This window comes from Vidua macroura, chromosome 19 (assembly GCF_024509145.1).
Source record: "Vidua macroura isolate BioBank_ID:100142 chromosome 19, ASM2450914v1, whole genome shotgun sequence".
NCBI lineage: Eukaryota > Metazoa > Chordata > Aves > Passeriformes > Viduidae > Vidua > Vidua macroura.
Window position 1 is genome coordinate 12,683,467 of NC_071589.1, and position 25,312 is coordinate 12,708,778.

At 55.0% G+C, this 25,312-nt stretch overlaps 1 protein-coding gene across 1 annotated transcript; it reads left to right on the forward strand.

The window, feature by feature from the left end:
* The first annotated feature begins 46 nt into the window (after nt 1-46).
* On the forward strand, nt 47-25,184 carry NPLOC4 (NPL4 homolog, ubiquitin recognition factor). Its single transcript, XM_053994683.1, has 17 exons — nt 47-200; nt 1,010-1,090; nt 3,285-3,397; nt 4,095-4,274; nt 6,166-6,214; nt 7,145-7,239; nt 7,909-8,032; nt 8,565-8,744; nt 9,559-9,645; nt 11,128-11,199; nt 12,089-12,215; nt 14,323-14,483; nt 20,616-20,687; nt 21,717-21,812; nt 22,507-22,623; nt 23,446-23,548; nt 23,870-25,184. Exons 1-17 carry the CDS (start codon nt 186-188, stop codon nt 24,025-24,027), a joined length of 1,830 nt encoding a protein of 609 aa, XP_053850658.1. The 5' UTR covers nt 47-185; the 3' UTR covers nt 24,028-25,184.
* Nucleotides 25,185-25,312: the final 128 nt, after the last annotated feature.

Here is a 25,312-nt window from a genome sequence, read left to right on the forward strand (position 1 = left end):
CGGGGCGCGGGGCCGGGGGGGGGCGGGCGCGAGGGCGGGCCGGTCCCGGGAGGCGGCGGGCCGGGCCGGGAGGAGCCGGGAAGGGCCGGGAAGGGCCGGGAAGGGACCGGGAGAAGCGGAGCGGGACGGGCCGGACCGGGCCGTGTCTGTGCGGCGCGGCGAGCCCCGGGCCCGCGGGCAGCGCCATGGCCGAGACGATTGTGAGTGCGGCCGGGGGAGGGGCGATGAGGCAGCAGATTCCTGTGGGGCCGGGACGGGGGGCCGGGGCCGGCGGTGTCGGGGCCGGGCAGCCCCCCGAGCGGCGCCGCGGGTGGGTTCCCCGTGGTTTTCCCCGCGGGGCTCGGGGGCTGCTGGCTCCGGGGAAGGGCTCCCGGCGCCGTCCCGGCGGGCTTGTGCCCGGGAGGGAAGTCGGGAGAGTGGGAAGGGGTGACGGCGGGACACGGGCAGCTCGCCGTGCCCCCTCCCCGTGCCTGTCCCCGTGTCACACAGCCGCGGTTGAGCGTCCCCTTTAGAACCCTGAGCGCTCCGGGGACACCGGGATTTACGTTTGCCCCTTCCCTGCCCGTCCCCCGAGGGTTCCCCTCCCTGTTGCCCCCGAGCAGGAGCTCAGGTTTCCCGGGCGCCGCTGGAGTCTCTCCCTCCTCCCCGGTTCCCGGGGCTCAGCCACGACCGGTGCAGCGCCCAGGAACACCGGCTGGGCCGGTGCCTGTGTGAATAACTCCCTTTGGAAGGTCTGGTCCAGCCTCCTGAAGGTCTCGTTCCGTCTCTGAGGTCAGAGCTTTGGCCGGAGGTGTTTTCCTTGGAGCCAGCCGGTGCCCAGAGCCCGGAGCGTTGGAACGATTCCCCGCCGTGCTCACAGACACCACCCGGTGCTGCCCCAGAGCTGCTCTCCTGGCGTTTCCAGGCCCTGTGGAAGAGGGAAACAGGAGGGAGGAGCAGGGGGCGTCAGGCTGGGGGCGCAGGGTGGGCTCTGTCCCCCCTCCCTGACCCGCTGTTCCCTCGTTCCCAGATTATCCGCGTGCAGTCGCCGGAGGGAGTGAAGAGAATCACAGCCACCAAGAGAGAAACGGTGGGAACGTTCCTCAAAAAGGTACCCCGGGATGCACAGTGCCTTCCCAGGGGACGGGGCAGGGCTCCCCTGGCTCTGTCCTGTGGGAGATCCACGTTTAACCCCCCCTGGCAGCAGCGAGGAGCAGCGTTCCACGTGGAAAACCACACTTTGACTGCTGTGGCTTGGGTTGTTCCAGGGGGAAAATGACAAAATTTCAAGATAAAACTCCCTCAGCTTCTCCGTTGCGGCTTCCCGGGATGGGAACTTTCCTGGGAAGGACTTTCTGGGGTTCTCCCAAAGAAGTGGCAGCTGGGAAGCTGTGGGATGGTCAAACCTGCTGCCCCAGGCTGGCTCAGCTGCTGCATTTGGGCTTGGAATATCGTTTGGGTGCGCTGTGTGTCCTCCTGGGTTTCCAGTATGGATCTGGAGAGAGCAGGGGAGGGATGGAGTGAGAGCCCAGGAGCTCCTGGGGAGGGGGGCACGCCAGGTGGGAGCTCTGGGGGTGGGGCTGGCCCTGCTGTGATGCAGCTGCTCTGTGCTCTTGTCCCTTTGCTGCCCTCCTGGGATTCCTCTGGAGCCCTCGGCCTGGGGGTTCTTTGCTCCATGACGTGTATTCCTGAAGGGAAGGGAATGGCAGCAGTGGGAACCTTCCCTTTGTGAGTCACAGCTTGGGCTGGAGCTGTGGCCCAGACAGGACAGCGTTCCCACCTGGCCAGGAAAATCCTGCTGGTTTTCAGGGACACTCCCTGCAGCCTCAGCCAAGGCAAGAGGAGCTTCCAGGACCTCTGGAGCCTGTGCAGAACTGAGCTGCTGCTTTCCAGGGCTCGGGTTACTCGGGCTGGAAAACACTTCCTGCCAGGACAAAGGCACCTGGAATTGCCTGTTCACCTGGGGAAGGCTCTGTCCTCTGGCTGAGCTGCAGCACAGACGTGTTGGGGTTTATTTCCTGCTGCAGGGTTTGCTTGCAAGAGGAGAGTGGCAAATTTTCCCACCCTAAATCCAGGTCTCTCCTACCTGTGCTGTGGATTTTAATGCTGGAATGTTCACCCAGGGGCCGGGTTTGGTGTTTAGGGGGACAGCTGTAATTAGAGAGGTGTCAGATTGCTGCTTCCATACCAGGAATTAACCTGGATCTGCTCCAGAAGTGCTCAAGGAATAAAGGGCTGGAGAATCTTCCCTGTCTCCTGTGGCACATCCCGGGGAAAAGCACCAAAAAAAGTCACTCTGGCTGTGCTCAGGATCAGGAAGCAGCCCAAACCTGCTGTTAATGTGTTGTGGGATTTGTCTGCCCCCAAAAACAGAATTCTGTGGCCTGAGGAGCAGGAGCTGATCCCTGTGAAAGGGTCCCATTCAAAGGGATCTCTCAGAGCTGCAAATCACAGCTGAGCTGACAGGGAAAAAAAAACAAAAAAAAAAAAAAACAACTGCTTTTCATGGCTGTGCTCATGTGACAGCTCTTTGTGGCTCATCAGATTTGTCCTGTGGGCAGGATCCCGTCCCTGACTCCGACCAAAGGCATGGGGATTGTTTTTATTAATAAAAATAAAGGCCTTTCCCTTCAGAATTTAGGGCAAAACCTGGCAAATAGACAAACTTCTTTAAACACCACTTTTAAACTGATGAAGTTCTCAAGGAGCTAAATGTGCCAATTATTTTTGCTGGGAAGAGGTGTTGGAGTGATTCCAAGTAAACCAGACTTAATCTGAGCTGGGAGAACCTGCCTGGGGACTGAGGGGCGGCTGTTGTGGGAGTGAATTCCATGGGAGAGAGGAGAAAAGGGGGGAAAACCAGACAGAAGAGCAGGAAGAGGTTGAGTGAAGCAGCTGGGAGGTGGGAACGGAGCTGAGGGCAGAAGATCCACAGAGGTGGAGGTGTGGGTTGTGGAATTCTGGTGGCAGGAGGATGGGAATGACTTGGAGGTGTGTGCTGGTGCAGCTGGAGCAAGAAATCTGGGACAGTGGGGAAGTTTCCCCCTGCAGTCGTGCAGAGCTTGCCTGGCTGTAGCTGAAACTCTGCCTTTGTGCTGTGTGAGGCAGGGATGGTTCTGGTGACGTTGTTTCAGCTCCTGCTTTAATCCATTGCTCCTTTTTCCAGGTGTTTCCATCTCTTGTTACCCCGAGCTCAGGAATGGGGGTGAACTGAGCTGAGCTTCTGGAGGAGAAGGTCTCTGGGGCTGGCTGAGCCTTTCAGGAGGCTCACACCTCACTCCTTGTCCCTCCTCCCTGTGTTGCAGGTGGCCAAGGAGTTTGGCTTCAGGAATAATGGCTTTTCCGTGTACACCAACCGCAACAGGACCGGGGAGATCACGGCAGCGCAGAACAAATCCCTCAACCTGCTCAAGATCAAGTGAGTCCTCACCAGAGGGGGCTCTGCTTGGAGCTTCCAGAATGGGAGAAGTCACATCCCAGCAGTCCCCAGCTTCCAGTGTCACTCCTGGTTTTGGGGGGAGGGCCTTGGTGGCTGTGCTGGAATGGGGGTCACAGTGACACGGGAGAGGTGGTGGCCGTTCCCTGGGTCACTCCCTGGGGCCTGTTTGCTGTGGGGAGGTTTCATCCCAGTTTTCCCTCCCTACTCCCTGCTTTCACCTCTTTGTCCCAGCTTTCCCTGCCTCATCCCCACTTTCCTCTCTCATCCCCAGCTTTCCCTGCCTTATCCCCCCCTTGCCCTCCTGTATCCCTCTTTTCACCCTTTCATCCCTGCCTTCCCTCATGCATGCCTGCTTTCCCTCCCTCACCCACCTTTCCCTACCTCATCCCAGCTTTCTCTCCCACATCCTTGTTTTCACTCCTTCATCCCCACACCCTCCTCCATATTTTTCCCTCAGCTTTGTCTCCTGCTGGAAGGATTTGCATTTATTGCAAATAAAATCAGGAAGAGGTGGTTCACAGAGCAGCTTCCGAGTGCCACCTGTGGCCTGGTTAGAATTTGTGCCACATTCCATGCTCTTCCATGGAAGTTGGCTGCCTGCTGGGAAGCACCTCCAGCTTCCTGGCTGTTGTCTCCCACAGCTCCCACTACCCATGTGCTGTTTCCCACCCTGCAGGCACGGGGATATGCTGTTCCTATATCCCTCCAGCCCAGCTGGCTCCTCCTCAGAGACCATGGACACCTCTGTCTCCCAAAATTCCCGGCCTGGGGGGGCCCCCCAGGTGGTGGAAGATGAGATTGACCAGTACCTGATCAAGCAGGATGGGAAGATTTACCGGAACCGAGACCAGCAGCTGTAAGTGGGGGTGGGTCGTGTCCCTGCCCGTGGAGCTGGGGCTCACCAGAGCCTGGAATGTCACAGCCCAGCCCAGCAGTCAGGAAATTCCTGTGGGAGCTGCCCTTGGCTCCATCCTGAGTGCTCTGGGGACATTCTCAAGGGAAAACAGCCCCTGCTGTTGTCCTAGGAGGTTCAGTGGAGCCCTGGTGAGCCCAGGGAGGAAGCAGATGCCCAAATCCCAGGGTTTTTGGCAGGAAGGACTCACTCACAGCAACCATTGTTCTGATGGAGGAAACCCTGGTGCTCGTGCTCCTAAAGCACTGGAATTCTCTAGATTAGAATGAACATTCTGCATTCTTCCTGGGCAGAGGTAGATGAGATATTGGGAAGAAATTCTTCCTGTGAGGGTGGGCAGGCCCTGGCACAGGTGCCCAGAGCAGCTGTGGCTGCTCCTGGATCCCTGGCAGTGCCCAAGGCCAGGCTGGATGGGGCTGGGAACACCCTGGGGTAGGGGAAGGTGTCCCTGCCCATGGCAGGGATGGAATGGGATGAGCTTGAAGGTCCCTCCAACCCAAAGCATTCCAGGATTTGCTGTCCCAAGCAGGAGCACTCTGTGCCTTCAGACTCAGCCACTCCTCATAAAGGAAAACGTGGAAGTGAAGGGAATGGAGTGGAGGTATCCAATGGCAGAGGTTTGGATGTGGGACTTGGTCTCTGCCTGCTCTGGCTTCCCTTCATCACATGTCTGCCTGACCTCTCCATGAAACCAGGGAGTCCCTTTTGCTCACAAAAATGCACCAAAGTCCAACTTCCCAAAGCTCTTCCTTGCGAGAGGCTTAGGGAAACAAAGCAGCTTGTCTTTATGCAAAAAATAACACAACAATGAGTTAAACCCACCCAAAATCTGCTCTGGTGCTGCTAAAACATCCTCTGCTGAGAGGGGGCTTTTATTGCTCAGTGTTGATGACCCAGTTGGGTCCTGGCCTGATGTCTGCACTGGCTGTGGCCTTGGGGCTGGAACCCTCTGGAACAAAACTCCTGAAAGGGTTGGAAGGAAAATTTAAAAGGCAGGAATTCCTGCTAAAACAGAATGGTTTGCCCTTCCCCTTGGGGTTGTGCTCCACGTGGTTTATCCTCAGTGCTGCAGCAATGAGGAAGTTTGTGGAGAATCCTCCCTGACCTTCCCAGCAGACTGTAAATGATGGGATGTCACATCACTGGAGCAAAAAGGCAGCCCCACCACTCTGTGAAAGAAATATTGCCTTGAACTTGCCCACATTTTCCAGAGGAATTGATGGAGTTATTCCTAGCAGGGAGCCGAGGCCCAGGGGAGGGTGTTGAGGATAAAAGGAGTTGTCTGGGCTGGTTCCTGCCTTTGGGAGTGTGGATCAATCTCCAGTGAATGATGCTGAGTGCTTTTGCAGCATTTAACTCTCCTTTCTGTACATTATCTGCCACAAAACATCCTTAAAAGAACTCCTGCAACTGGATCCCATCCATTGTTTCCACAGCCCAACCTCACTGCTCCTCTCCTGGGCCCTTCCTTTGGAAATCAGCACCGACCTGCTGATAGTTTAGGGTTTTTTTTAAAGGAATCACCACAAAAGGAGATGTTTTCTCCTCTGTAACTCTACCCAGCAGGACTTTATCTGCCTGATAAACACACACTTCCCTGGTTGTTCCTGCCCTGCCTGATAAAGGACGAACATTTTGGGTGGCTTTTTGTTAAAATCACCCTGCCACGTGTAGGGTGGAGAATTGCTCAGAGCTCGTGTAGATCTTCCACACCAAACTTACTCCAGAGAAACATTTACAGGCTGATTTTTCAGCCTTTAAATAAGACTTATTCCTCCTTCAGTTTCCAGGTGAAATGAGATTTAACCCCAGTTCTCTCTCTCTCTCTGCCCAGGTGTCGCCACGGCCCCTTGGGCAAATGTGTGCACTGTGTCCCACTGGAGGTAAGAGCCCCAGGACGGTGCTACAGACTCACCCCAGTTCCTCCCAGTAGGAACACTTCTCCTAGGAATGGTGCCTGCCAAGAGGTGGCAGCTCCAGGCTGGAATCCTGTCCTGCACTGCCAGAGCTGCACTCCCAGCTTCTGGGATCACTGAAGCTCGAGGTCTTTGTGGCCCTGGGTTGATCCTGGTTAAAGCTGATTTTCTGCAGTAATGAGTTTAACAGAAAGTGCTTCAAAAAAGCTCTCCCACAGTCCTCACTTTTCCCTGGATTTTCTCGTTTTGTCCCCTGTCTCCTGGATCCCAGCACTTCCCAGTTTAACCACCTGGCACAGCTGTGGCTGCCCCTGGATCCCTGGAAGTGTCCCAGGCCAGGCTGGATGGGGCTTGGAGCACCCTGGGATTGGGGAAGGTGTCCCTGCCATGGCAGGGGGTGGGATGGGATGGGCTTTAAAGCCCTTCCCAACCCAAACCACTCCATGGTTATCCAGGTTGAAGCAGCTTTAGTCACACCTCCAGACGTGCTGGGCTGTGTAATTTATGCCACGAAGCAGCAGCCACCCCTCCAGAGGGGATCCTGCTGTGCCAGGATGGCTCTTCCCCTCTGCTGGAAGTGCTCTGGGAGTTCTTGTCCGTGTTGGAACAGCTGGGCCCGTTGTTTGTTGTTAGATATTGAAAGGAAAAAGCCTTTTGCCGTTGAGATTCTGATTTGTGGGGCCAATCTGCTCCTGGAGCAGGAGGCCACCATAAAACTCCCTGTTGTAAAGCTCCACTGTTTGCATCCCAGTAGTAGCTGCCTTGCAAATGAGCCTGAATTTCCTTGATTGCTTCCACATTGGCGGGGTTGAGTGTGGAACATGCATTTGCTGAGGGATCAGGGTGTTATCAGACAGGTGTGTGACCTGGCTCTGCTCTGTGTGGTGTTTTTGGCAGCCCTTCGATGAGGATTATTTGAACCATCTGGAGCCTCCTGTGAAGCACATGTCATTCCATGCCTACATCAGGAAGCTGACCGGAGGGGCAGACAAGTAAGGAAATCTCTGGGTTTAAGGGAATCTGGTTGGAGCTTTGGTTTTTTTAACACAAATGAAAGTACAGACAGATCTCAGTGTTGCACACGAGGATTGAATGGCAAACGGGGGAGAAAAAAACACATTAAAAAGTTGAGGTTAAAAGGAAAAGGCAGGAGGGAAAAATTAAGTCTGTCTTTTTATTTTATGTCCCCATTTTATTTCTATTTTTTTTTTTCCTGTGGCAATATGATTCCTTCCAGGAAACACTCCTGATGGGAGGGAAGGCCAGATGGAAGGAAAGAAGTTCCCTAATTACACCAAGCTCCAAGGCTGTTTCTCAGACTTGGTGGACATAAGTTACACAGAGGTGTAATCTTCTCCCTGAAATCTTCCTCAATACCATTGAGACTTTTAAAATCTCTTTGGGAGATGCAGCTCAAGTCCATGAGACTTCCACTTGAAGGGAATTTCCCTTTCCAGGAAGCCTTGTGCACATGAAAGGAGGATTTGCTGTGGTGCTGCGATCTCTTACTTCCCACGGGCTCCATAAATGATTGCTCCAAAAGCATTTAATGTGCTAACAGCAGCCTTTTCTTCACCCTCTTCCTTCTGCCCCTTCTCATCCTTATTTCTTTCTTTCTGTTCCCTGTTTCTCTTCCCCCTTTCTCCTCCCTCCTGTCCCAGAGGGAAGTTTGTAGCCCTGGAGAACATCAGCTGTAAGATCAAGTCGGGGTGTGAGGGACACCCTCCCTGGCCCGAGGGGATCTGCACCAAGTGCCAGCCCAGCGCCATCACCCTCAACCGACAGGTGAGAGGAGCTTGGGCACCTGCCAGGGGACCTGGCTTTTGGTTTGGGAAAGGTGACTTCCAAAAAAGCCTCCAGGTGTCAGGGCAATCCTGTCCAGGTCTTCAGGCCTTGCCAAATAGGTTCCAAAATGTCCTGGGTCAGAATTTCCTCCCAGCGTGAGGACTGAGCTAGCAGCAATGATGATGAATCCTGGTGATTAATCCCACTGGTTTTCCTCATGGGATCATCCAAAAGGCCACTCAGGTTCTGCTGTTTCCTCCTAAATTTCAGTGTCCTTTTCCCTGCAGAGGCTCTTGGGGCGAAGGTCCCAGTGAAGCCCGTGAGGTGCTGGGGGTGCTGAGCACATCCCACGCCCCAGCCTGAGCAGGGAGCTGTGCTGAGGGGTGGGAGCTGAGCAGGGGGAAGAGGGAGGGAGCCCCCAGCCTCCCCCAGCCCTGCTGTGCAGGATCCAGCTCCGGAGGGTGGTGTGTGTGTCCTGGGAAGGGACCGGAGCCAGCGGAGGACGGCCTGACGCTTGAACTTTGTCAAACAGAAATACAGGCATGTTGACAACATCATGTTTGAGAACCACACAATTGCAGATCGCTTCCTAGACTTCTGGAGGAAGACAGGGAACCAACATCTGGGATATCTGTACGGCCGGTACACGGAGCACAAAGACATCCCGCTGGGAATCCGGGCGGAGGTGGCAGCCATCTATGAACCCCCCCAGGTGAGAGCCAGGGAATTGGGGAACACGCCTTTTTAGTTTGGAAAACCTCCCACAGTATTTCCAGCTGCAGGTCCACAAGGAAAACTGTGCTGAGGAAAGGTGAGACCCAGGGCCCTCAGTGCCGACTCAGGAACAGGGAACACACAAACTCCTTTTCAGTTTGGTATTTCCAGCTGCAGCTCCCCAAGGAAAACTGTCCTGAGGAAAGGAGGACATGATTTATGTCATTAACATCACCATCCATTGCAGCCACAGAAAGAATTTTAAACTCCCATTTTGCTTCTTGTTTTTTACCCTGGGATGATTGAAATCCAGGGTGACTGTAACGTCAGATTTCACTTTTAATCTTTCCTGGATTCCTCGTTTTCCAGCAGATTCTGTGCTAGGAAAAAAACAGTTGCATCCCTTGCGTCAGTTCCTTACCAACTCTCTGGGAAAATTGAAGCAGCTTAATTAGATAGAATGAAGTCTAAATGATTTGAAGACGAAATGATGGAGAGGCTGAGTTTGGCTTTGGCTGGAGCAGCCGGAGTCCCCACTAGGTGGGGCACGGCACCACTCCTCAGCTGAGTGCTCCTCGTGTATTTCCTTCCTCCTCATGGTTTCTGCACGGCTGCCAAGTAAAATCCAACAGATTGTCAGTGGAAAAGGAACAAATTGGGATCCTTGGGAGTGTGGCTTGAGAGCAGAGTGGCACAGGGAGGTCTCTGGGGTGACACCAGATCTCTGCTCCCAGCCTCTGCCTCACTGCCCACAGTGGCTGCTCTGGTTTTTCCCCAATTCTGTGTCACTAACCAGTGTCTCTTTGCTGCAGATTGGCACCCAGAACAGCCTGGAGATCCTGGAGGATCCCAAAGCCGAGGTTGTGGATGAGATTGCGGCAAAGCTCGGCCTGAGAAAGGTCAGGATGTGTCGGATCTCCTGTGTCCGTGTGTGGCAGGGAAGTGGTCAGCAATTCTCTCCAGCTCCATGGGGTTATCCAAGACCCTCTAGGCTACCTAAATCTTGCTAAAGTGTCACCAGCTGGTATATATTTAGGTCTAAAACCCAAATCCAGAGGGTTTTCCTGAGCACAGGCCCCTCACAGGGCTGTGTGGCTGCAGTAGCAGGGGCAAAGCAGCACAAACTCCATCTTCCCATTCTTTCCCCTCCAACAGGAGCCATTCCTGGAAGCATCTCCCTGGCAAGTGCTAATTTGGCCCAGATGGAGCTGGAGTTGCTTCTATGCTCCATTTCCAGGAGCAGGGGATGCCCTTGGATTGTGCTCCCCTCCTTGGTGCTGCAGGGAGTCAGTGGTGTGTGGGGTTAGGGGTGCAGGTCCCCCTCAGTTCCAGGCTGCAGTGATCTCATCAGGACTCCCTGATTTCCTGACAGCCCTCCAACCTGTGCTGATGTTTTCCGGTTTGGGAGCAGCGTTGGTATGGTGGGAATGCCAGGAATGGGATGTACACAAACAAGATTTGACTTGCTGGAGAAAACCCGCCTGGCAGAAGGCTCAGTGCAGACTGTAAACATCTGGGGAGGGCTTTGTTCTCTCAGATAAGATCCCACCCCTCGCCAGAGGCTGGAGCAAAACTTCTCAGAGTGTTATTTATTTCCACATTCTCCCATCAGATATTTTTAATCCGTGGGACTTAACCCGTCAGCAAGTGCTGGCTGCAGGGTTTGGTCTGCCTGGGCTCTGGGGGAGCTGGGATCAGTTCTGCCTTGAAAGGGTTAATGCTGTGGGAGCTGGGATTGGCAGCTGGGTGGAGAGGGATCATCCCTAGGTGTGTGTCCATGTGACAGCTCTGTGGAAGGATTGATCCCGAGGTGTTTGGACACACGTCACGCGCGTGTGAAAGGATTCTCTCCGAGGTGTGTTTGTACCACAAAAAGCAGCAGTGTGCTCTCTGGGGTCAGTGCCAACTCCAGTTTGGAACGAGTCACACTCCAGTATGAGCTCTCTCTTAACCAGTGTGTGCAGGGTTCAAACTGGGATTGTGTGAGGGGCTCAGACTGGGGCCACGTGAGCTGCTCTGTCACCCCCGGGCGCCGATCCCCTCTGAACTCTCCATAGGAAATGCTGGGGGTGGGAGCAGGTGGTGGCACAGAGGCCTCATGCAGCCTCCAGATCTTTCCATGAAAAAATATTCCATAGTGAAACCTAATGCTGCAGGTGCCCTGGCTGGCCAGCTGGCATGCTGCTGCTCCTGGAAATGGGATTCCAAGGAGCCCAGCACAGCTGGGAGAGCCATTCCTGCAGGCAGTGTGCACAGGGCCGAGAGGAGCCAAGAACATCGTGTCCTGTGAGCAGAAAATGTCTGAGCTCTTCTGGTTTCCTCTTTCCTTCTTTTTTTTGTCTTTTTTCCCTCAAAGCAATGTTCTCCATCCCTCTTTGTAGGTTGGCTGGATATTTACTGACCTGGTCTCGGAAGACACACGGAAAGGCACCGTTCGATACAGCAGGAACAAGGTGAGGTCCAGGTGTGACCCAGCAATTTCCCAAAGAATTCCAGCTCCTGAGCCAGGCAGAGAGCTGAGCCATGGCTGCAGGTGGCACTGGAATTCTTGGGAGAAGGGGTTTTCCAGGCACTTCAGAAGGAAAAGGAGCTGTAACCCTTGGAAATGTTAGGGATTGAGCTGTTTGGGAAGTAGAGCTGCTGGAGCCCTTCACACTCCTGCTTTGAGGAGATGGTGCTCATGAAATAATGAAATAGTTCAGGTGGGAAGAGACCTTAAAGCCCATACAGTGCCACCATGGGCAGGGATAACTTCACTGTCCCAGGGTGCTCCAAGCCCTGTCCAGCCTGGCCTTGGGCATTTCCAGGGATCCAGGGGCAGCCACAGCTTCTCTGGGCACCTGTGCCAGGGCCTCACCCTGCTCACAGGGAAGGATTTCTCCCCGAAATCTCATCTATCCCTGCCCTTTTTAGGGCTAAGAAAACTCCAGGGAGTGGAGTGGGATGTGAGGGACAAACCCAGTGAGGCAGAGTGACTCAGAGAATGTTCCCATGGGCTGGGCGTTGTGACACATACATGGCTCAAACTTCGACCTCCACAGCTTCCTGTCCTTGTAAACCCAGTGATACCCATATTTGGAAAGTGAAACTTGATTTTTCAAAAAAAAAAAAAAAAAAAAAGGTGTGTAGAGGTGGGTGGGACTCGACGTGGGACAATCCTGAGCCAGCCCAGAGCTGGGGAGCTGACAGGTCACATTCTTGTCCCGGGCTCTGCAGCAGCTTTCCACGAAAGCGTGTTTTCCTGGGGTGTTGGTCGTTTTTCCTTGGCTGCAGCTCAGGGAAATAGGTCTGGGCTACGTCACCTTGTCCTTTGGCTGATTGGAGTCCCTGCTCTCCCCTCAGGACACGTATTTCCTGAGTGCAGAGGAGTGCATCACAGCTGGCAACTTCCAGAACCAGCAGCCCAACATCTGTCGCCTCTCTCCCGATGGGCACTTTGGATCCAAGTTTGTCACAGTTGTGGCTACAGGTACAAACTGGCCTCAGCCCTCTGGGCTTCACCTGAATTACCTCTTGTCAGTAGAAAAATATGTCCAAAATCACATCCTGCTCCCCACCTGTCCTATTTAACAAGGGGTTTGCTCTATCAACTGAAATACTTCCTCATTCTTTGTTTTATCCTCTCTGCAATACTCACTCATTATTTATTTGCCTGGTTTTTACTCTACAACTGTTTAAAGAGACTTATTTGAGGCTCAGCCCCACCTCTTTGACCCAGAAATCACTCTCTTCCTGCAGCCAGGGCAACAACTGTTGCTCACTCTTTATTTCAAGTCCTTAAGCTCCAAATTCTGTTGCCTGGAAGCAGCAGTGCAGAACCACAACACTCCAGAGTTCCTCCTTCAGGAGGGATCTTTACCTCCCTCATGTCGCTGTCAGGGAAACCTGACAGGAAAAAAAAAAATCTGTCAGGGGGGGAAAAAAAAGTGTTTGGAAACATTTTTTTGGCTGAGTAAAACAGAAGCTCCTGCAAAGTGCTTATGGTTAAATCCTCTGGTTTTAGCTGTTTTCAGGGAGTCTCCAGAGGCACTGTGGATGGGCTGGGCTGGGAGGGGGGACACTGGCATGTGCTGGGAGGGCTGGAGTGTTCCCAGTTCACTCTGTTCTTCTCCATGGGATGACACATGTCTTCATTTAAACCTTCCCTGGAGCGGAATCGCTGGTTCTGGCTCTGTTTAACACAATGAAAAAGCCCTCATGACTTCCAAATAACATCCAGAGTGAAAAGTGAAAGTGGGATGGGACGTTGCCTGCCCTGAGCCTGGCTTTGTAAGGGTTCCCAGGGCCTTTTTTCAGTGAAAAAAGTTCTTTTTTTAGTTAACAGGCCCGTGCCTCTACGTTCCAGACTGCTAAACACATCCATCTCTCATTAAATATAGATCTGTATCTCTCTTTTTTATATATTTATTTATTTAATTTTTTTAAAAAAACAAGGTGTTTTACTGAGCAAACACACTGCGTTCAGGCCTTCCCCCGTCCTGGCCTATGTTTAATTTCTAGGAGTGTTTGTTCTGGAGCAGTGAGTGATTGAGGTTACAGATCAAAGGGTAGAAAAGGAATATTTCCTCTTTGCTGTTCCAGCTAATTTCATTCTCCTCTGTTCAATCAGCCCAGCAGGTTCTATTTAAACACTCGAGTTCCTCTTTTTGTGCTGCAGAAATGTATTTGGATGGTTTGCCTCAACTTTGCCTTTAAGTCCTCCACATGGATTAATTCCTATTCCCTCCTGAATTCCTAGCTTTGGAAATAGTAACGTTTTCCTACCATCTGCCTCCCTCCTCTCTTTCCAGTTGTATTCCAGTGACACATGACCTGATGTTGCTTACATTATCCAAATGAAAGCGCCAAGCATGTGATCCTTCCATGAGCCAGGCTCTTAATTCCCACTTTCCATGTCAGATTTCCACCAAACCATCCAGTACAGGCTGAGAAAACACTGTTCAGGCCTGGCATGACCAGGTGATCTGCAGCTCAGGGATCCTTAGGAGTGAAACAGGGCCACAGGAGCTGCGTGCCTGAGTTTTGTTTGGAAAAGGAGGAGATACCTGCAGGGTAGTGGGGGGTGATGCTGTCAGAGCCCCCAAAAGGGCAGCTCCTTTTCCTTGGAGCTCCTGGCAGAGCTTCCCTGCTGCTCCCTGGGCTCTGTGCTCTTGGGATAGTTGTGGAAATGTGTGTGGCTATAAAAATATGGAGTTTAGAGGGAATTCTTGCCTAAGGTTCTTGCCATGCAGCAGCACCAGCAGCTTCATCTCAGTACTCATCACTGTTAGCCTTGTGTTTAAGCATGGACTCTTGGAATTGTTAAGGTTGGAAAAGAGCTCCAAAATCTTCGAGTCCAACTTCTGTGCTGCTCTTCCCGTTGTTTCTGTTGGAGTTACACCAGGGACATCACCCCTGTGCAGGATTTGCAGGAAGAATTTCTTCAGGGGAAGGGTTGTGAGACGGAGTCCCCACCCCTGGAGGTGCCCAAGGATGTTGGCCTGGGTGACAGTGTGCGGATCAGTCACACATCAATCTTGGAGCTGTTTTCCAACCTCGGTGATCCTGGGATCTTTAACCATCCTGTCCTCCTCCAGGTGGTCCTGACAACCAGGTGCACTTTGAGGGGTACCAGGTGTCGAACCAGTGCATGGCCCTGGTGCGGGACGAGTGCCTGCTGCCCTGCCGGGACGCGCCGGAGCTGGGCTACGCCAAGGAGTCCAGCAGCGAGCAGTACGTGCCTGATGTCTTCTACAAGGTGAGGGCTGAGGGCCTGGCCAGCTCCTGGATCCAAGCACTGATCCTGAGGAGCAGCAGGGAGAGAATGTGCATCCAGAGCGGGTCCAAAATACTCGATGTCCTCGAGTTGTGGAATGGTTTGGGTTGGCAGGGACCTTAAAGCTCATCCCGTTCCACCCCCTGCCATGGGCATGGACACCTTCCACTATCCCAGGTTGCTCCAAGCCCCATCCAACCTGGCCTTGGACACTTCCAGGGATGGGGCAGTCACAGTTTCTCTGGGTGAACTGCCAGGGCCTCATCCCTCTTACAGGGAAGAATTTCTTCACAATTTCCCATCTAACCCTGCCCTCTGGCAGTGGGAAGCCATTGCCCCTGTCCTGTCACTCCACCCCTTGTCCAAAGTCCCTCTCCAGATTTCTTGGAGCCCCTTTAGGCACTGGAAGGGACTCTCAGGTCTCCCTGGAGACTTCTCCAAGTAAATATCTCCAGGTGAATACCCCCTCCTCTGCACTCCAGCAGCTCCATGTGCTGAGGAGCCCAGACCTGGAGACAGCTCTGCAGGAGGGGTCTTGGAAGGGCATGAGGTGTCACTGCTGTCCCTGCCTGCTGCACTTGGGGGTTGTTGGTGATGGATGGGATGTCGTTATTCTCTTGCCAGTTGTTCCTGGAGCCCTTCAGCCCCTCCTGTGCCTGCATGGCCGAGTTGGGAGCTCTGGATCAGGCTCGTTGCGGATGCCGATAGCGCTGCTGCTCCAGCCCAGGGCTCCTGGTGCCCCGTGAGCAGGGACAGAGGAGTTAATTAATGGCACTGCTGGCTGGCTAATTAGCCATCCATCACCCCGTTAGTTATCTCCTTCCTGTCCTGTCTGCTCCTGCTGCCCGTGGTAACGCTGTCCTTTAAGGAGCACAGGACAAGGAAAGTGCCTTTGTTTGGGAGGAGTGGAATGAGGGGACTGTGCTCCAGCAATGGGAATAGAGCTGATCAGGGTGTTCCTGCATGCCCTGAACGTGGGACTGGGAAGTGCTGCTTTCCCTCTGAGCCTTCCACCCCTTAGTGCCAGACTTGCCTTGACCCCACCTGGAAACAGGGAACACCTCTGGGCTGAATCCAGTGCTGGAGAGGGAGAGCAGATGGAATCCTGCTCTCTCTGGAGCAGGCAGCTTCCTCCTAGGAGCTGATAAGCCAGGGCTGATCACAACCGAGCAGAGCTGGGTGTGCAAAGGTTGGCCCTGAACCTGAAGAGGGTGAGATCATCTCCTGGCATGCCCTGATCCTGCTCTGGAGCAGCCCAGGCCGTGCCACGCTCGGGCAGCCTCGCAGGAGGTCCCGCAGCTCTGTGGCCCACATGTGGCCCACCCGGGGTGCTGGGAGCAGCAGGAAGCCGGTGGGTGTTCCCAGAAGGGCTTCACTCCCATCTCTAATCTAAAGCAGGGAGATAAACAAAATGGGAATGGATGGCTCCAGCTTTCCGTGGAAATTTCCATCATCCACTGATTCACTGGGACGGGCTGCAGCTGATTTTGTGTTTCAGAGCTTCTCTCCCTGATTGCCCTTTTCACGGAGTGCTCGAGGACGGCCCCGCCGGGTGGGATTCTCCCTCAGCCTCCAGCAGATTTGGCTCTAAGGTCCTTCAATTATTTTTGAATGTTCTTAAATCTGTGGAAAGCTTAGTCACTCCTGGCTTGGGAAACCTTTGGGGTCCCATTAAATGTGCAAGGCTTGAGATCAGAGACACTACCTCATCCTGGGATGGTGACAACAGCCGTGTCCGAGCCCCGGTGAACTCCAGGAGGAGCAGGAATCTGGTGGCAGAGGGTGGAATCTTTGGGGTCCAGTACCTTGCTCTCCCTTTGTCCCCAGTCTGTGATGTGGGGTTCCCCTCTGTGCTGCCCCCCCCAGCAGCAAGTTTTGGGGAGAAAGCTGCACTTCGGAGTAGTTGCTGTTTTCTTTGGGACTGTGCAGAGAAAAGTCCATGTGCATCCCCATACAATATCCAAATATTCATCTGAAAAGCCCTTTAGGATGAAAGGAGCGCTACAAATTAATTGTAATTGGATGAGGACCAGGAGGCTGATGTTTGTGGAGTGTGGATGTATTTATAGAAGAGCCAGATGTGAGGCAGGATCTGTGGAACTTGGATCTGTCCGAGGGCAGTGCAGTGCATTCACCTCTGGCTTGTGAATGGGAAAAAGGGCTGCTTTTCTTCCATGGAAATGGGAAAGCTGATGGCACTGGCATTGTCCTGTGCTTTTCCTGAGCCTGCAGCTGGGTGGTTTCTGTATTTCTTTACCATTCCCTTTATGTTGGCCCCTGGCCTGCTGCTCCGAGGAGCCACCCCCATGGAATTGGTTTTGGACACGCAGCCGTTGCTGTCCTGGCTCAGGAAGGGAGAACTCTGCTCCAGTGGGGAACTCGAGGGGTTTGGGGACTGTGAGAACAAGTTCTTTTGTTCTGAGGTGCCTCCCCCCAGGTAAGATTAGCCAGGAGGAAAAACGGGTCCCTGCCGGCCTGCAGGGGTGTCTGGGAAGCATCAGGGCCCAGCACTGGTTCCAGCTGGAGCAGGGCATAAGCAGCACGTGCTGCTTGGTTAGCTCAGCACACGGAGCTCAGGAAGGAGTCCATGATGTGCAGACACAGACACAGGTTGGGATAAAGACCCTGTGAGTGAAGATGATGATGTTGCAGCAGCCACTTCACCCAGTTTCTGAGCTGGATGAGGGTGAGCCCGGCTGAATATTCCACACGATTTTCCATCCTGTCTTCTGTCCTTGAGCAGTCTCCTCCATCCATCTGGTTTTAGGAAACAGCTGGATTGATTTGGATTTCATTGAGAATGTACCTTGGGTTGACATTCAACACAGGGAGTGCTCAGGGTGCAGCTGAGAGATCCCTCCCTGGGCTGCTGCACCACATCCCAGCTGTCACCTCCTCCCAGTCCACTGGAACTCTGCAGTGCTGAACTGCTCCACCATTAACTTCATCAACTGTGGGAAGAGATTCCTGATGTTTTACAGACGCTTTAAAACTCCTGGATAATTGGATTTGGGGGCTGGCTGGCTTTGTCTCTTATCACAGGTATTTGTGACAGCTCATCGCAAACACGATGTCATCGTCATCCTCACAGTGAATTGCATTTTCCAGCTGCCTAAAGATCCCCCCAGAGTTTCTTTAGGATGGTTTAATGTGCCACCAGAGTTTCTTTGGGATGGTTTAACATTGCCTCAGAGTTTCTTTGGGATGGTCTAAGACAAAAGCCCTTTACAAGTGTTGTGCAAGAGCCCTTTGCCCTCGAGTCCTACACGTGCTCTGAGCTCTCCTGCAGCTGAGCCATGGCTGAGCCCTGGCCTGGCACCAGTGACACGTGTCCCATCCCTCCCTGGGACAGCCCAAGCCAGGGCCCTGCTTTTATTAGAGCCCAGCAGGACCTCTGAGGCAGGCTGTCCTACCATGGCATTGGAAATGCTCTTCCCAGGGAGAGCCAGGCTGCAGGGAGTGTTCACTGACGGGGAAGGACTTCCCTGGCTGCCCTCCCACCAGCTCATGAGCCGCCTTAGCCTCAAATGTCCCAGCTGCTCTGGGGAGGAGGATGCTGGATTAGCTCAGCAGGAGTCTCCTGGGAAGGGTTTCAACTCTCCCTGACCTGTCACTTGCTCTTGGAGAAGTCGTTTCGTTTCTGCGCCTCAGCCGCGCCGCCCGTGCGAGGGCCAGGGCTGCCCGGGAAGGCACCTGGATTCAGCAGAGGGAAGAGCAAAGCTGGGATTTACTCACACATGGGAAGGACAGATGGCTGCCGAGCTCCGCCGTGCCTTCAGCAGAGGGAGCAGGTCGGGAATAACGGCGTGGGATGCGGGATGCTCACGGCATGGGATGGTGGCAGCGTGGGATGCTCACGGCTGTCCTGGGACGCGGATCCCGAGCCTCCCTCCTGGCTGGCAGCTCCCCGGGCTCCTCACTTGGCTGCTCCCCTCACCCTCCGTGGATAATCCTGAGGCCACCCAGATGTTTTTCCATCCTGCCAAGGTGTCTGGGTTCCCACCCTTTTCCCGTTCTCCCTCATCCCTGAGCAGCTCCTACCTCCAAACAGTGGGTTGAAAGGCTCTAATCCCAGCCTTGATGCAATCTCCACTGGGATGATGCATTGTCCAGACCCTCCAGGCCTTGCTGCTGGATTTTCGTCCTGAAGCCAAATGATCCTCGCTCCATTAACCCCTTCCTGGCCTCTTTGGAGCTGGTGCCACTGGGCTTTGAGGGTCTCACGCTGCAGCAATAACGGGATGCTGGGAGAGTCCTGGTGATGCCAAGCTCAGGAGAAGCATCTTTCTCTCAACAATCCCAACTTGATATTCATTAAGGCCTTTAAAACATAATTAAATAATCGTGGTGGTGGGAGAGGGATGTTGGGGTTTGGGGGGGACTGTCCTGTCAGGATCAGGACATGTCCTCGGCTTGGGGGGAGCGAGGTTCCAGTCTGTGGATGTCTTGGAGGCCTCAGCAGCATGCCATGAAAAAGCAGGCATTTAACATGGAAATCCCCAGAGGGGCAGATTAAAGCCAACAGGTGCTGGAAAAATGTTTCTGCATATTAGAACTTAATTAGATTGGAAAATAAATTCCAGATGGGCTAATTATGCGTGAGTTGTTGCAGGTCCCTTCATGCAGGGGCAGGATTGTGTTTGGGAAGCCGATTGGATCTGATTCCTGTCTCTTGTGGTATCACTGAGATCTAGAAGCAGGTTGGCTCTGGGGTCCTGTGATCTCCCAAAAAAAGGCTCCACAGCTCCTTCAGTTCCTGTCGGAGCCGGAGAGATCTGAGGCCACAACCTGTCATGTGCGAGGAGCAAAGATCCTTATCAGGATTGCCTTTCAAAGGCGCTTCAAAGACTGGAAGGGAGATTTTCTTACAGAGGGAACAGTTCCTGGGGACAGGAGGTGCTTGGGGAGGGGGTCAGGAAGGGGGGCTGTGCCTGGAGGGTAGCAGCGTGCTGGAGCCTGCTGGGGTGAGGTCTGACTGGGAGAGGCATGGTGCTGGCTGCTGCCCCGCATAGCTGTGCTGTGTAAACACCAGGGAGAGAGGGGGAGTGGTGCTCTCCAGGAGAAAACACGGCTGGGAGAAAGGGGAGGGAGTCCTGGAGTCAGCCAGGGGCAGCAGAGCCCTGCATGGTGCTCCCTGGCTCAGCCCATGGAATGCTGCTCCCATCCCACACGGGAAGAGCAGGGCTTTGTCACCTTTAGGGGGGTGACAGCTCCGGATCCAGCTTCCACCACTGAGAGCCCGTGGATCGTCCAGTACGACGTCCCTGACTGGGAATTATGGGCGTATGATTTATGTGGGGCTCCATGAATGATTTATGCCACGTTAAGTGATGATTTAGGGAGAAAACACAACCCCCTCGTACGGAATCTTTAATGAAAAGTGTCAGTTCTCCGGGATTTATTTCCGAAGCGGCGTTTGAACTCGGCGTGTTTGACATCAATCACGTCTAATTGTCAGGTTATGATTAATGAACATATGCCGGCCGTTTGTCTGCCTAATTAAACTTTATGTTCCCTTCGTCTGGCAAAGCAAAACAAGTTTACGCCATGGGATGTGCTGGTTCCAAGGGTCTGGGTGTGAGAAAGGGCCCGGATTCCCAATTCCAAGATGAAGAGTTGGTTGAGGCACTCCTGGATTTGCAGAAAGGCAGGTTTGCCTGGGCTCAGGAGGCAGAGGCGGCCTGTCCCTCTCTTGAAGATGGAGCTGCTGCCTAAATGGCATTTAAAATCATGGAATTGTAGGATATCTGCAGTTGGAAGGGATGCACAAGGATCATGGAGTCCAACAACCCCAAGAATCCCACCTTTACACTCCATGGATAATTCCAAGCCTCTCTGTAGTGGGAAACAAGCCCCAGGTGGTTTGTGACTCCACACTCTCTTGGCTCACAAGAAGACAGAGATTCTGATTCCAGAGATGCTGGAATTACAGAGACCTCCAGCCCCAGGGAGCAGCAGGGAATTTGGCAGCCCTGCACCACCCATGCAGGTTCTTTTCCACACCCTCAGTGATGTGCCAGAGCACAGGATTCTGCATGAGCATCTCCAGGGCCGGATCCCTTGGGCTTCACACCACTTCCATGCTCAGGAATAATCCAACTCTTTTTCTTTCAGGACATAGACAAGTTTGGGAACGAGATCACCCAGCTGGCTCGCCCGCTCCCGGTCGAGTACCTCATCATAGACGTGAGTATTCCCTGCACGTGTTTGCTTCCCACAGGAGATGGCCACAGGGGAGCAAACTCCTAACCCACCTCTGAAATTCCCAGTGGAGGGGATTCCTGAGACAGATGATCCTCCTCTGCCTGCTGCTGCAAAGCATTCCTAGCAGGGAGGTGGCTGCCCTGCTCCGTGGGGTCGGTGTGGTGCCAGGAACACATTTGTTTTCCAGGAAAGCACTGCCTGGTGCCTTATCAGGGCTCTGAGCTGGCCCAGAGCCACGTGGCCAGGAAGCAGCAGCCCCACGGACCCGTGTCCCGGGCACTGCCTAATGAGGAAACTCAGAGCAGCAATTAGGGATCCATCTCCTTTGAGTGACTCAGCAGGTTGTCCAGAAATGCCTTTTCTTGGAGGAGGGAGTTTGCTCTCTGGCACGGCTTGGCCAGAGCAGAGCCGCTGCCAGGCACGGCACAGCTCAGCCCCAGGGCTGGGAGACAAAGTTACGGCGTGGAAGGCAGGAAAGCAAGTAATTGGGATGCCAGATGATATTGCTGGAGTTGGAGGTGGTGCCAACAACCATTAGATCCACCTGGAGCAGCCTCTCAGGTCCAGCTGCCCCTGGCATAGGCAGTGCCAGAGCACAGGAATTCCTGCAGGAGTGAAGGCACCTGTTCCTGGGATACCTGGGGTGTCACTGGGATGAAAACAGAGGGGTGGGACGTGCATTAGGATCTCCCCAGGACCTCCCTCCAGCAGCAGCTGCCTGGCACAGGGCACAGCTGTGCCAGGATTGCTGTATTGCAGTGGCCTGTGCAGAGAGGGATGCTCTCCATGTCCCTCCAGCTTCCTTAGAAAGGGAGCCAAGGGGTGTGGTGATGAATATCACTTCAAATTAAATTAAAACCCATCAGATCCCTGCAGGATGCTTCACTGTTTGGCTGAGCTGGGATCATAGCCATGGCTGTTCTCAGCTATCTGGACTTGCTTCCCTTATCCCACTGGTCTCTGATCATCCTTCCTTGAATTTTTTCTTTTTTCTTTTTTTTTTTTTTTTAGATTACTACAACTTTCCCCAAGGATCCAGTCTACACTTTTTCTATTTCTCAAAACCCATTCCCCATCGAGAACCGCGATGTGCTGGGTGAAACTCAGGTGAGGGGCAATTCCTGACGGAGCTGGGTTCCCTGGGGCTGGGCTCTGCCTCCCTCGTGCTCACTGACATCTGCAGAGGGACAGCTGTGCCCTCAAGTCACCCCTTCCCAGCTCAGCCTGCCAAGGTCCTTCCTGCACGGAGCAGTGTCTGCATGCCAATGCCGACTGCCGGCCGGTGCTGAGCTCCTGCCACATCCACCATGGGATCACGGCTCCCTGTGCCTGCCAGGCAGCTCCAGAGGGGCCAGGGGGCTCCAGCCCCATGGTGACAGCACAAACCTGCTGAGACTGGGGTCTGTTCCTGCTCCCAGAGTGCTGTCTTCTCTTCCTGGATGGAATCTTTAAGCGCAGAAAGCAGTTCCTGCAAGAGGCCAAGGCAGAGGATGGGATGGGATGGGATGTCCTCTTCTCCCTGTTTCTGTAGGAACAAGGCTGGAGTTGCCTGGTTCCCCCTCAGCACCTCTAGGATCTCAGATCAGCTCTGTGGGTGCTGGAGTTGGACAAGAGGAGCTCCTGTGGGCCCACAGATCATTTTCCCTGGAAGTTGTTAGCTGGGATACAGTCAGCCAGGCAGGGACCTGATTTTGGGAATGTCCCTGCAGACAATTGCAGACATTATCCAGAGGGACAGGAATATCTGTTAGTGGATCCAAATAGGAACTGACTTTTCTTCATTACTGTCCCCTCTCCCCAGGACTTCCACAGTTTGGCCACATACCTGTCCCAAAATACTTCCTCCATTTTCTTAGACATCATTTCTGATTTCCATCTGCTCCTCTTCCTGGTCACAAACGAGGTCATGCCTCTGCGGGTACGTAACGGGGCTGGGAGGGTCCTGTCCCCACACTATCCCCCCCATCCCAGGGCCCCCAGCCCCTCCAGGGGTCCCTCAAGAGGGTGGAGGTGTCCATTCCTGCCATCCCATGACCCTGCGCAAGGCCTTCTGCTGGCTCTTCCCAACCAAGCTGTTGGGAGAAGGTTTGAAGAGTTTTAAAAGCTTTTTTAAACTCTAAACACAAAGCCCCTGATCTGCTGGGAGCACTGAGGGGGGTGGTTGTCCACATGATCCCAGAGCCAACTTGGCTGCAGCTCCCAGAGCTGGAAATGTTTTAAAAAATTATCTCAGAATCAGGAATTCGGTGGGAACAATAAGGAGATCAGAGCCCCCCAGAACTCAAGGCCAGCGAGGTCCTGGCTGTGCAGCTCTGCTGCCCTTGGCCGGGCACCGGGGGCCTGGCGGCTGCCGCGGCACCGCCGGAGCTTTCCCGGTGAGATCCAGCTGGGCCGTGTTTGCCAGAGGCTGCGCATGTGCGAGGCAGCCGGGATGACCGTGGGCAGCTGGAGATCAGGATGGGAACAGGCCTGGGGGCTGGAGTGCTCCAGCACGGAGGGATTGCACCTCTGGAAGTTGGGACTGGCCCGCAGCGCCACGACACTGGCCCACAGGGATAGGGAAGACCTCCTGGAAGCAGAGGAAAGCTTTTGGGGTGTTGGGATCTGCCTGAATGCTGGGGAGCAGAGGGATAAACTGGGGCACCCCAAGGATGTTGGGAAAGGGGGAAGAGCTCAGATTCAGGGTCCTGCCTTGCACTGGAGGGGTCCCCAGTGCTCATTGCCCACCTGTGACTTCCAGGACAGCATCAGCTTGTTGCTGGAAGCCGTGAGGACTAAAAATGAGGAACTTGCACAGACCTGGAAAAAATCGGAGCAGTGGGCGACCATCGAGCAGCTCTGCAGTAAGAGGGGGGGGTCCCTGGGGCGGGGTGTCCCTCAGGGTGGGGTGTCCCTTGGCTGAGCTGCTCCCAAGCTGCCACAGAGGCTACTGGAGGCTCATGGGGAGGAGGCTGTTCCTTGGTCACAGGATCCTGGAATAGTTTGGGTCGGAAGGGATCTTGAAGCTCGTCCCACCCCCCTGCCATCTTCCACCAGACCAGGTTGCTCCAAGCCCCATCCAGGCTGGCCTGGAGCACTTCCAGGGCTGGGGCAGGGCTGGTGAGGGGGCAGCAGGGTGGGATGTGCAGCGGGGTCCCAGCACTGCCCCGGGCTCTCTCCCGCAGGCACGGTGGGTGTCCCGCTCCCGGGACTGCAGGAATACGGCGCCATGGGGGGCTCGTCGCACGCCGTGGCCGCGGCCATGTGGCCCTGCCAGCACTGCACCTTCATGAACCAGCCGGGCACGGACCACTGCGAGATGTGCAGCCTGCCCCGTTCCTAGCCCCGCTCCTGCCCGGAGCCACCCGGAGCAGCCGGCGTGGCGCCCGTCCTTTCCCTCTCCTCCCTTCAGCTTCCAGCCCGGGCTGCGGAGCCAGGCACGGGTGGCTCCAGCCCCCCGGTTACTCCTCGCTCCCTTTTGGGGGCTCCCAGCCCGGAGAACCTACGCTTTCCTCAACCCATGCCTGGGCTGGCCCCCCACCACCCTCAGCTGCTGCCCTGGGGGAGCTGGGGGGCTTAGGGAGCTGCCCGTGCCCGCTTCCTACCCAAGGGGAGAGGGAGGCTTTGGCAGCTCCCTGCCCACAGCTTTGCTCTCGTTCCCTGCCCGCCTGAGTGCCTGGATCCCGACAGCTCCGGCGCTGACCGGCCCCGGCGGCACGGGCAGGTGGCTGTGACGTTCCCAGAGCAGGACAGGCACCCCTGGACACCGAGCACGGGGTGGGCACGTGCCAGCTCGTGGCTTGGCGCTGCTTGGCGAGCTTTGGCACCCCGTGGGGGCTGCGGGAGGGGCGCCCCCTCCCACCTCCGGGAGGTGCCGTGTCCCCCCCAGTGTGCATGGTTGGGCTCCCAGGGAAGGGTTGCGGGGCAGCCACGTAACTCGGGCACCCACCTCGCCTCCATCGTGCCCTGGGAGCCAGTCCTTCAGTTGGTGCCTTCCCATCCCTCCGGAGCGTGTCCTGGTCGGAGCTGGGGCTCAGGGGTCTTGTCCCTCAGCCTCCCTTCAGCCCCCAGCTGGGGCTGCCCCGGGCACTGCTGGGCAGGGGAGAGGGGCAGGCGGATGCTGGAGGGGCTGAGCCCTCCTCTCCCAGGGCCTCTGACCCCCAGGCCCATCCTGGAGCTCCCAGCCCTGGCTCCGCCGGCTCTGGTTCAATCCCGGGGGCACCAGTTCCAGCACTGCCCCGTGTCCCCTCGTGGGAGGGGTCCAGAGGGCCTGTCCTGCTCCAGGACAGCACTGCCCAGACCCCGGTGGGGCAGGGACCCCCTGCCCCTCGCCGGGGCTTTCCAAAGGCTTCGTCCCAAGGCCCGGCTCCGGGCTGCGGTTGCTTTTCCCCTGGGTGTGCTGGGGTTTGGGGCTGTAGCGCTGGGAGCGCCCGGGCCGGGCTGGGCTGACCCAGGCGCGGGGGCTGCAAGTAACGTGGAATAAAAACACCTCAAACCAGAGCCTCCTGCACTCTGTCACCTGTCCCCAACAGGAATGGGGGAACGCTGCACTCCAGTGTTTGCCTCCCTCACCTGGGCCAGGATGGGGCTGGGGTACTCTGTGTTCCCAGTGAAATATGGGACACCCT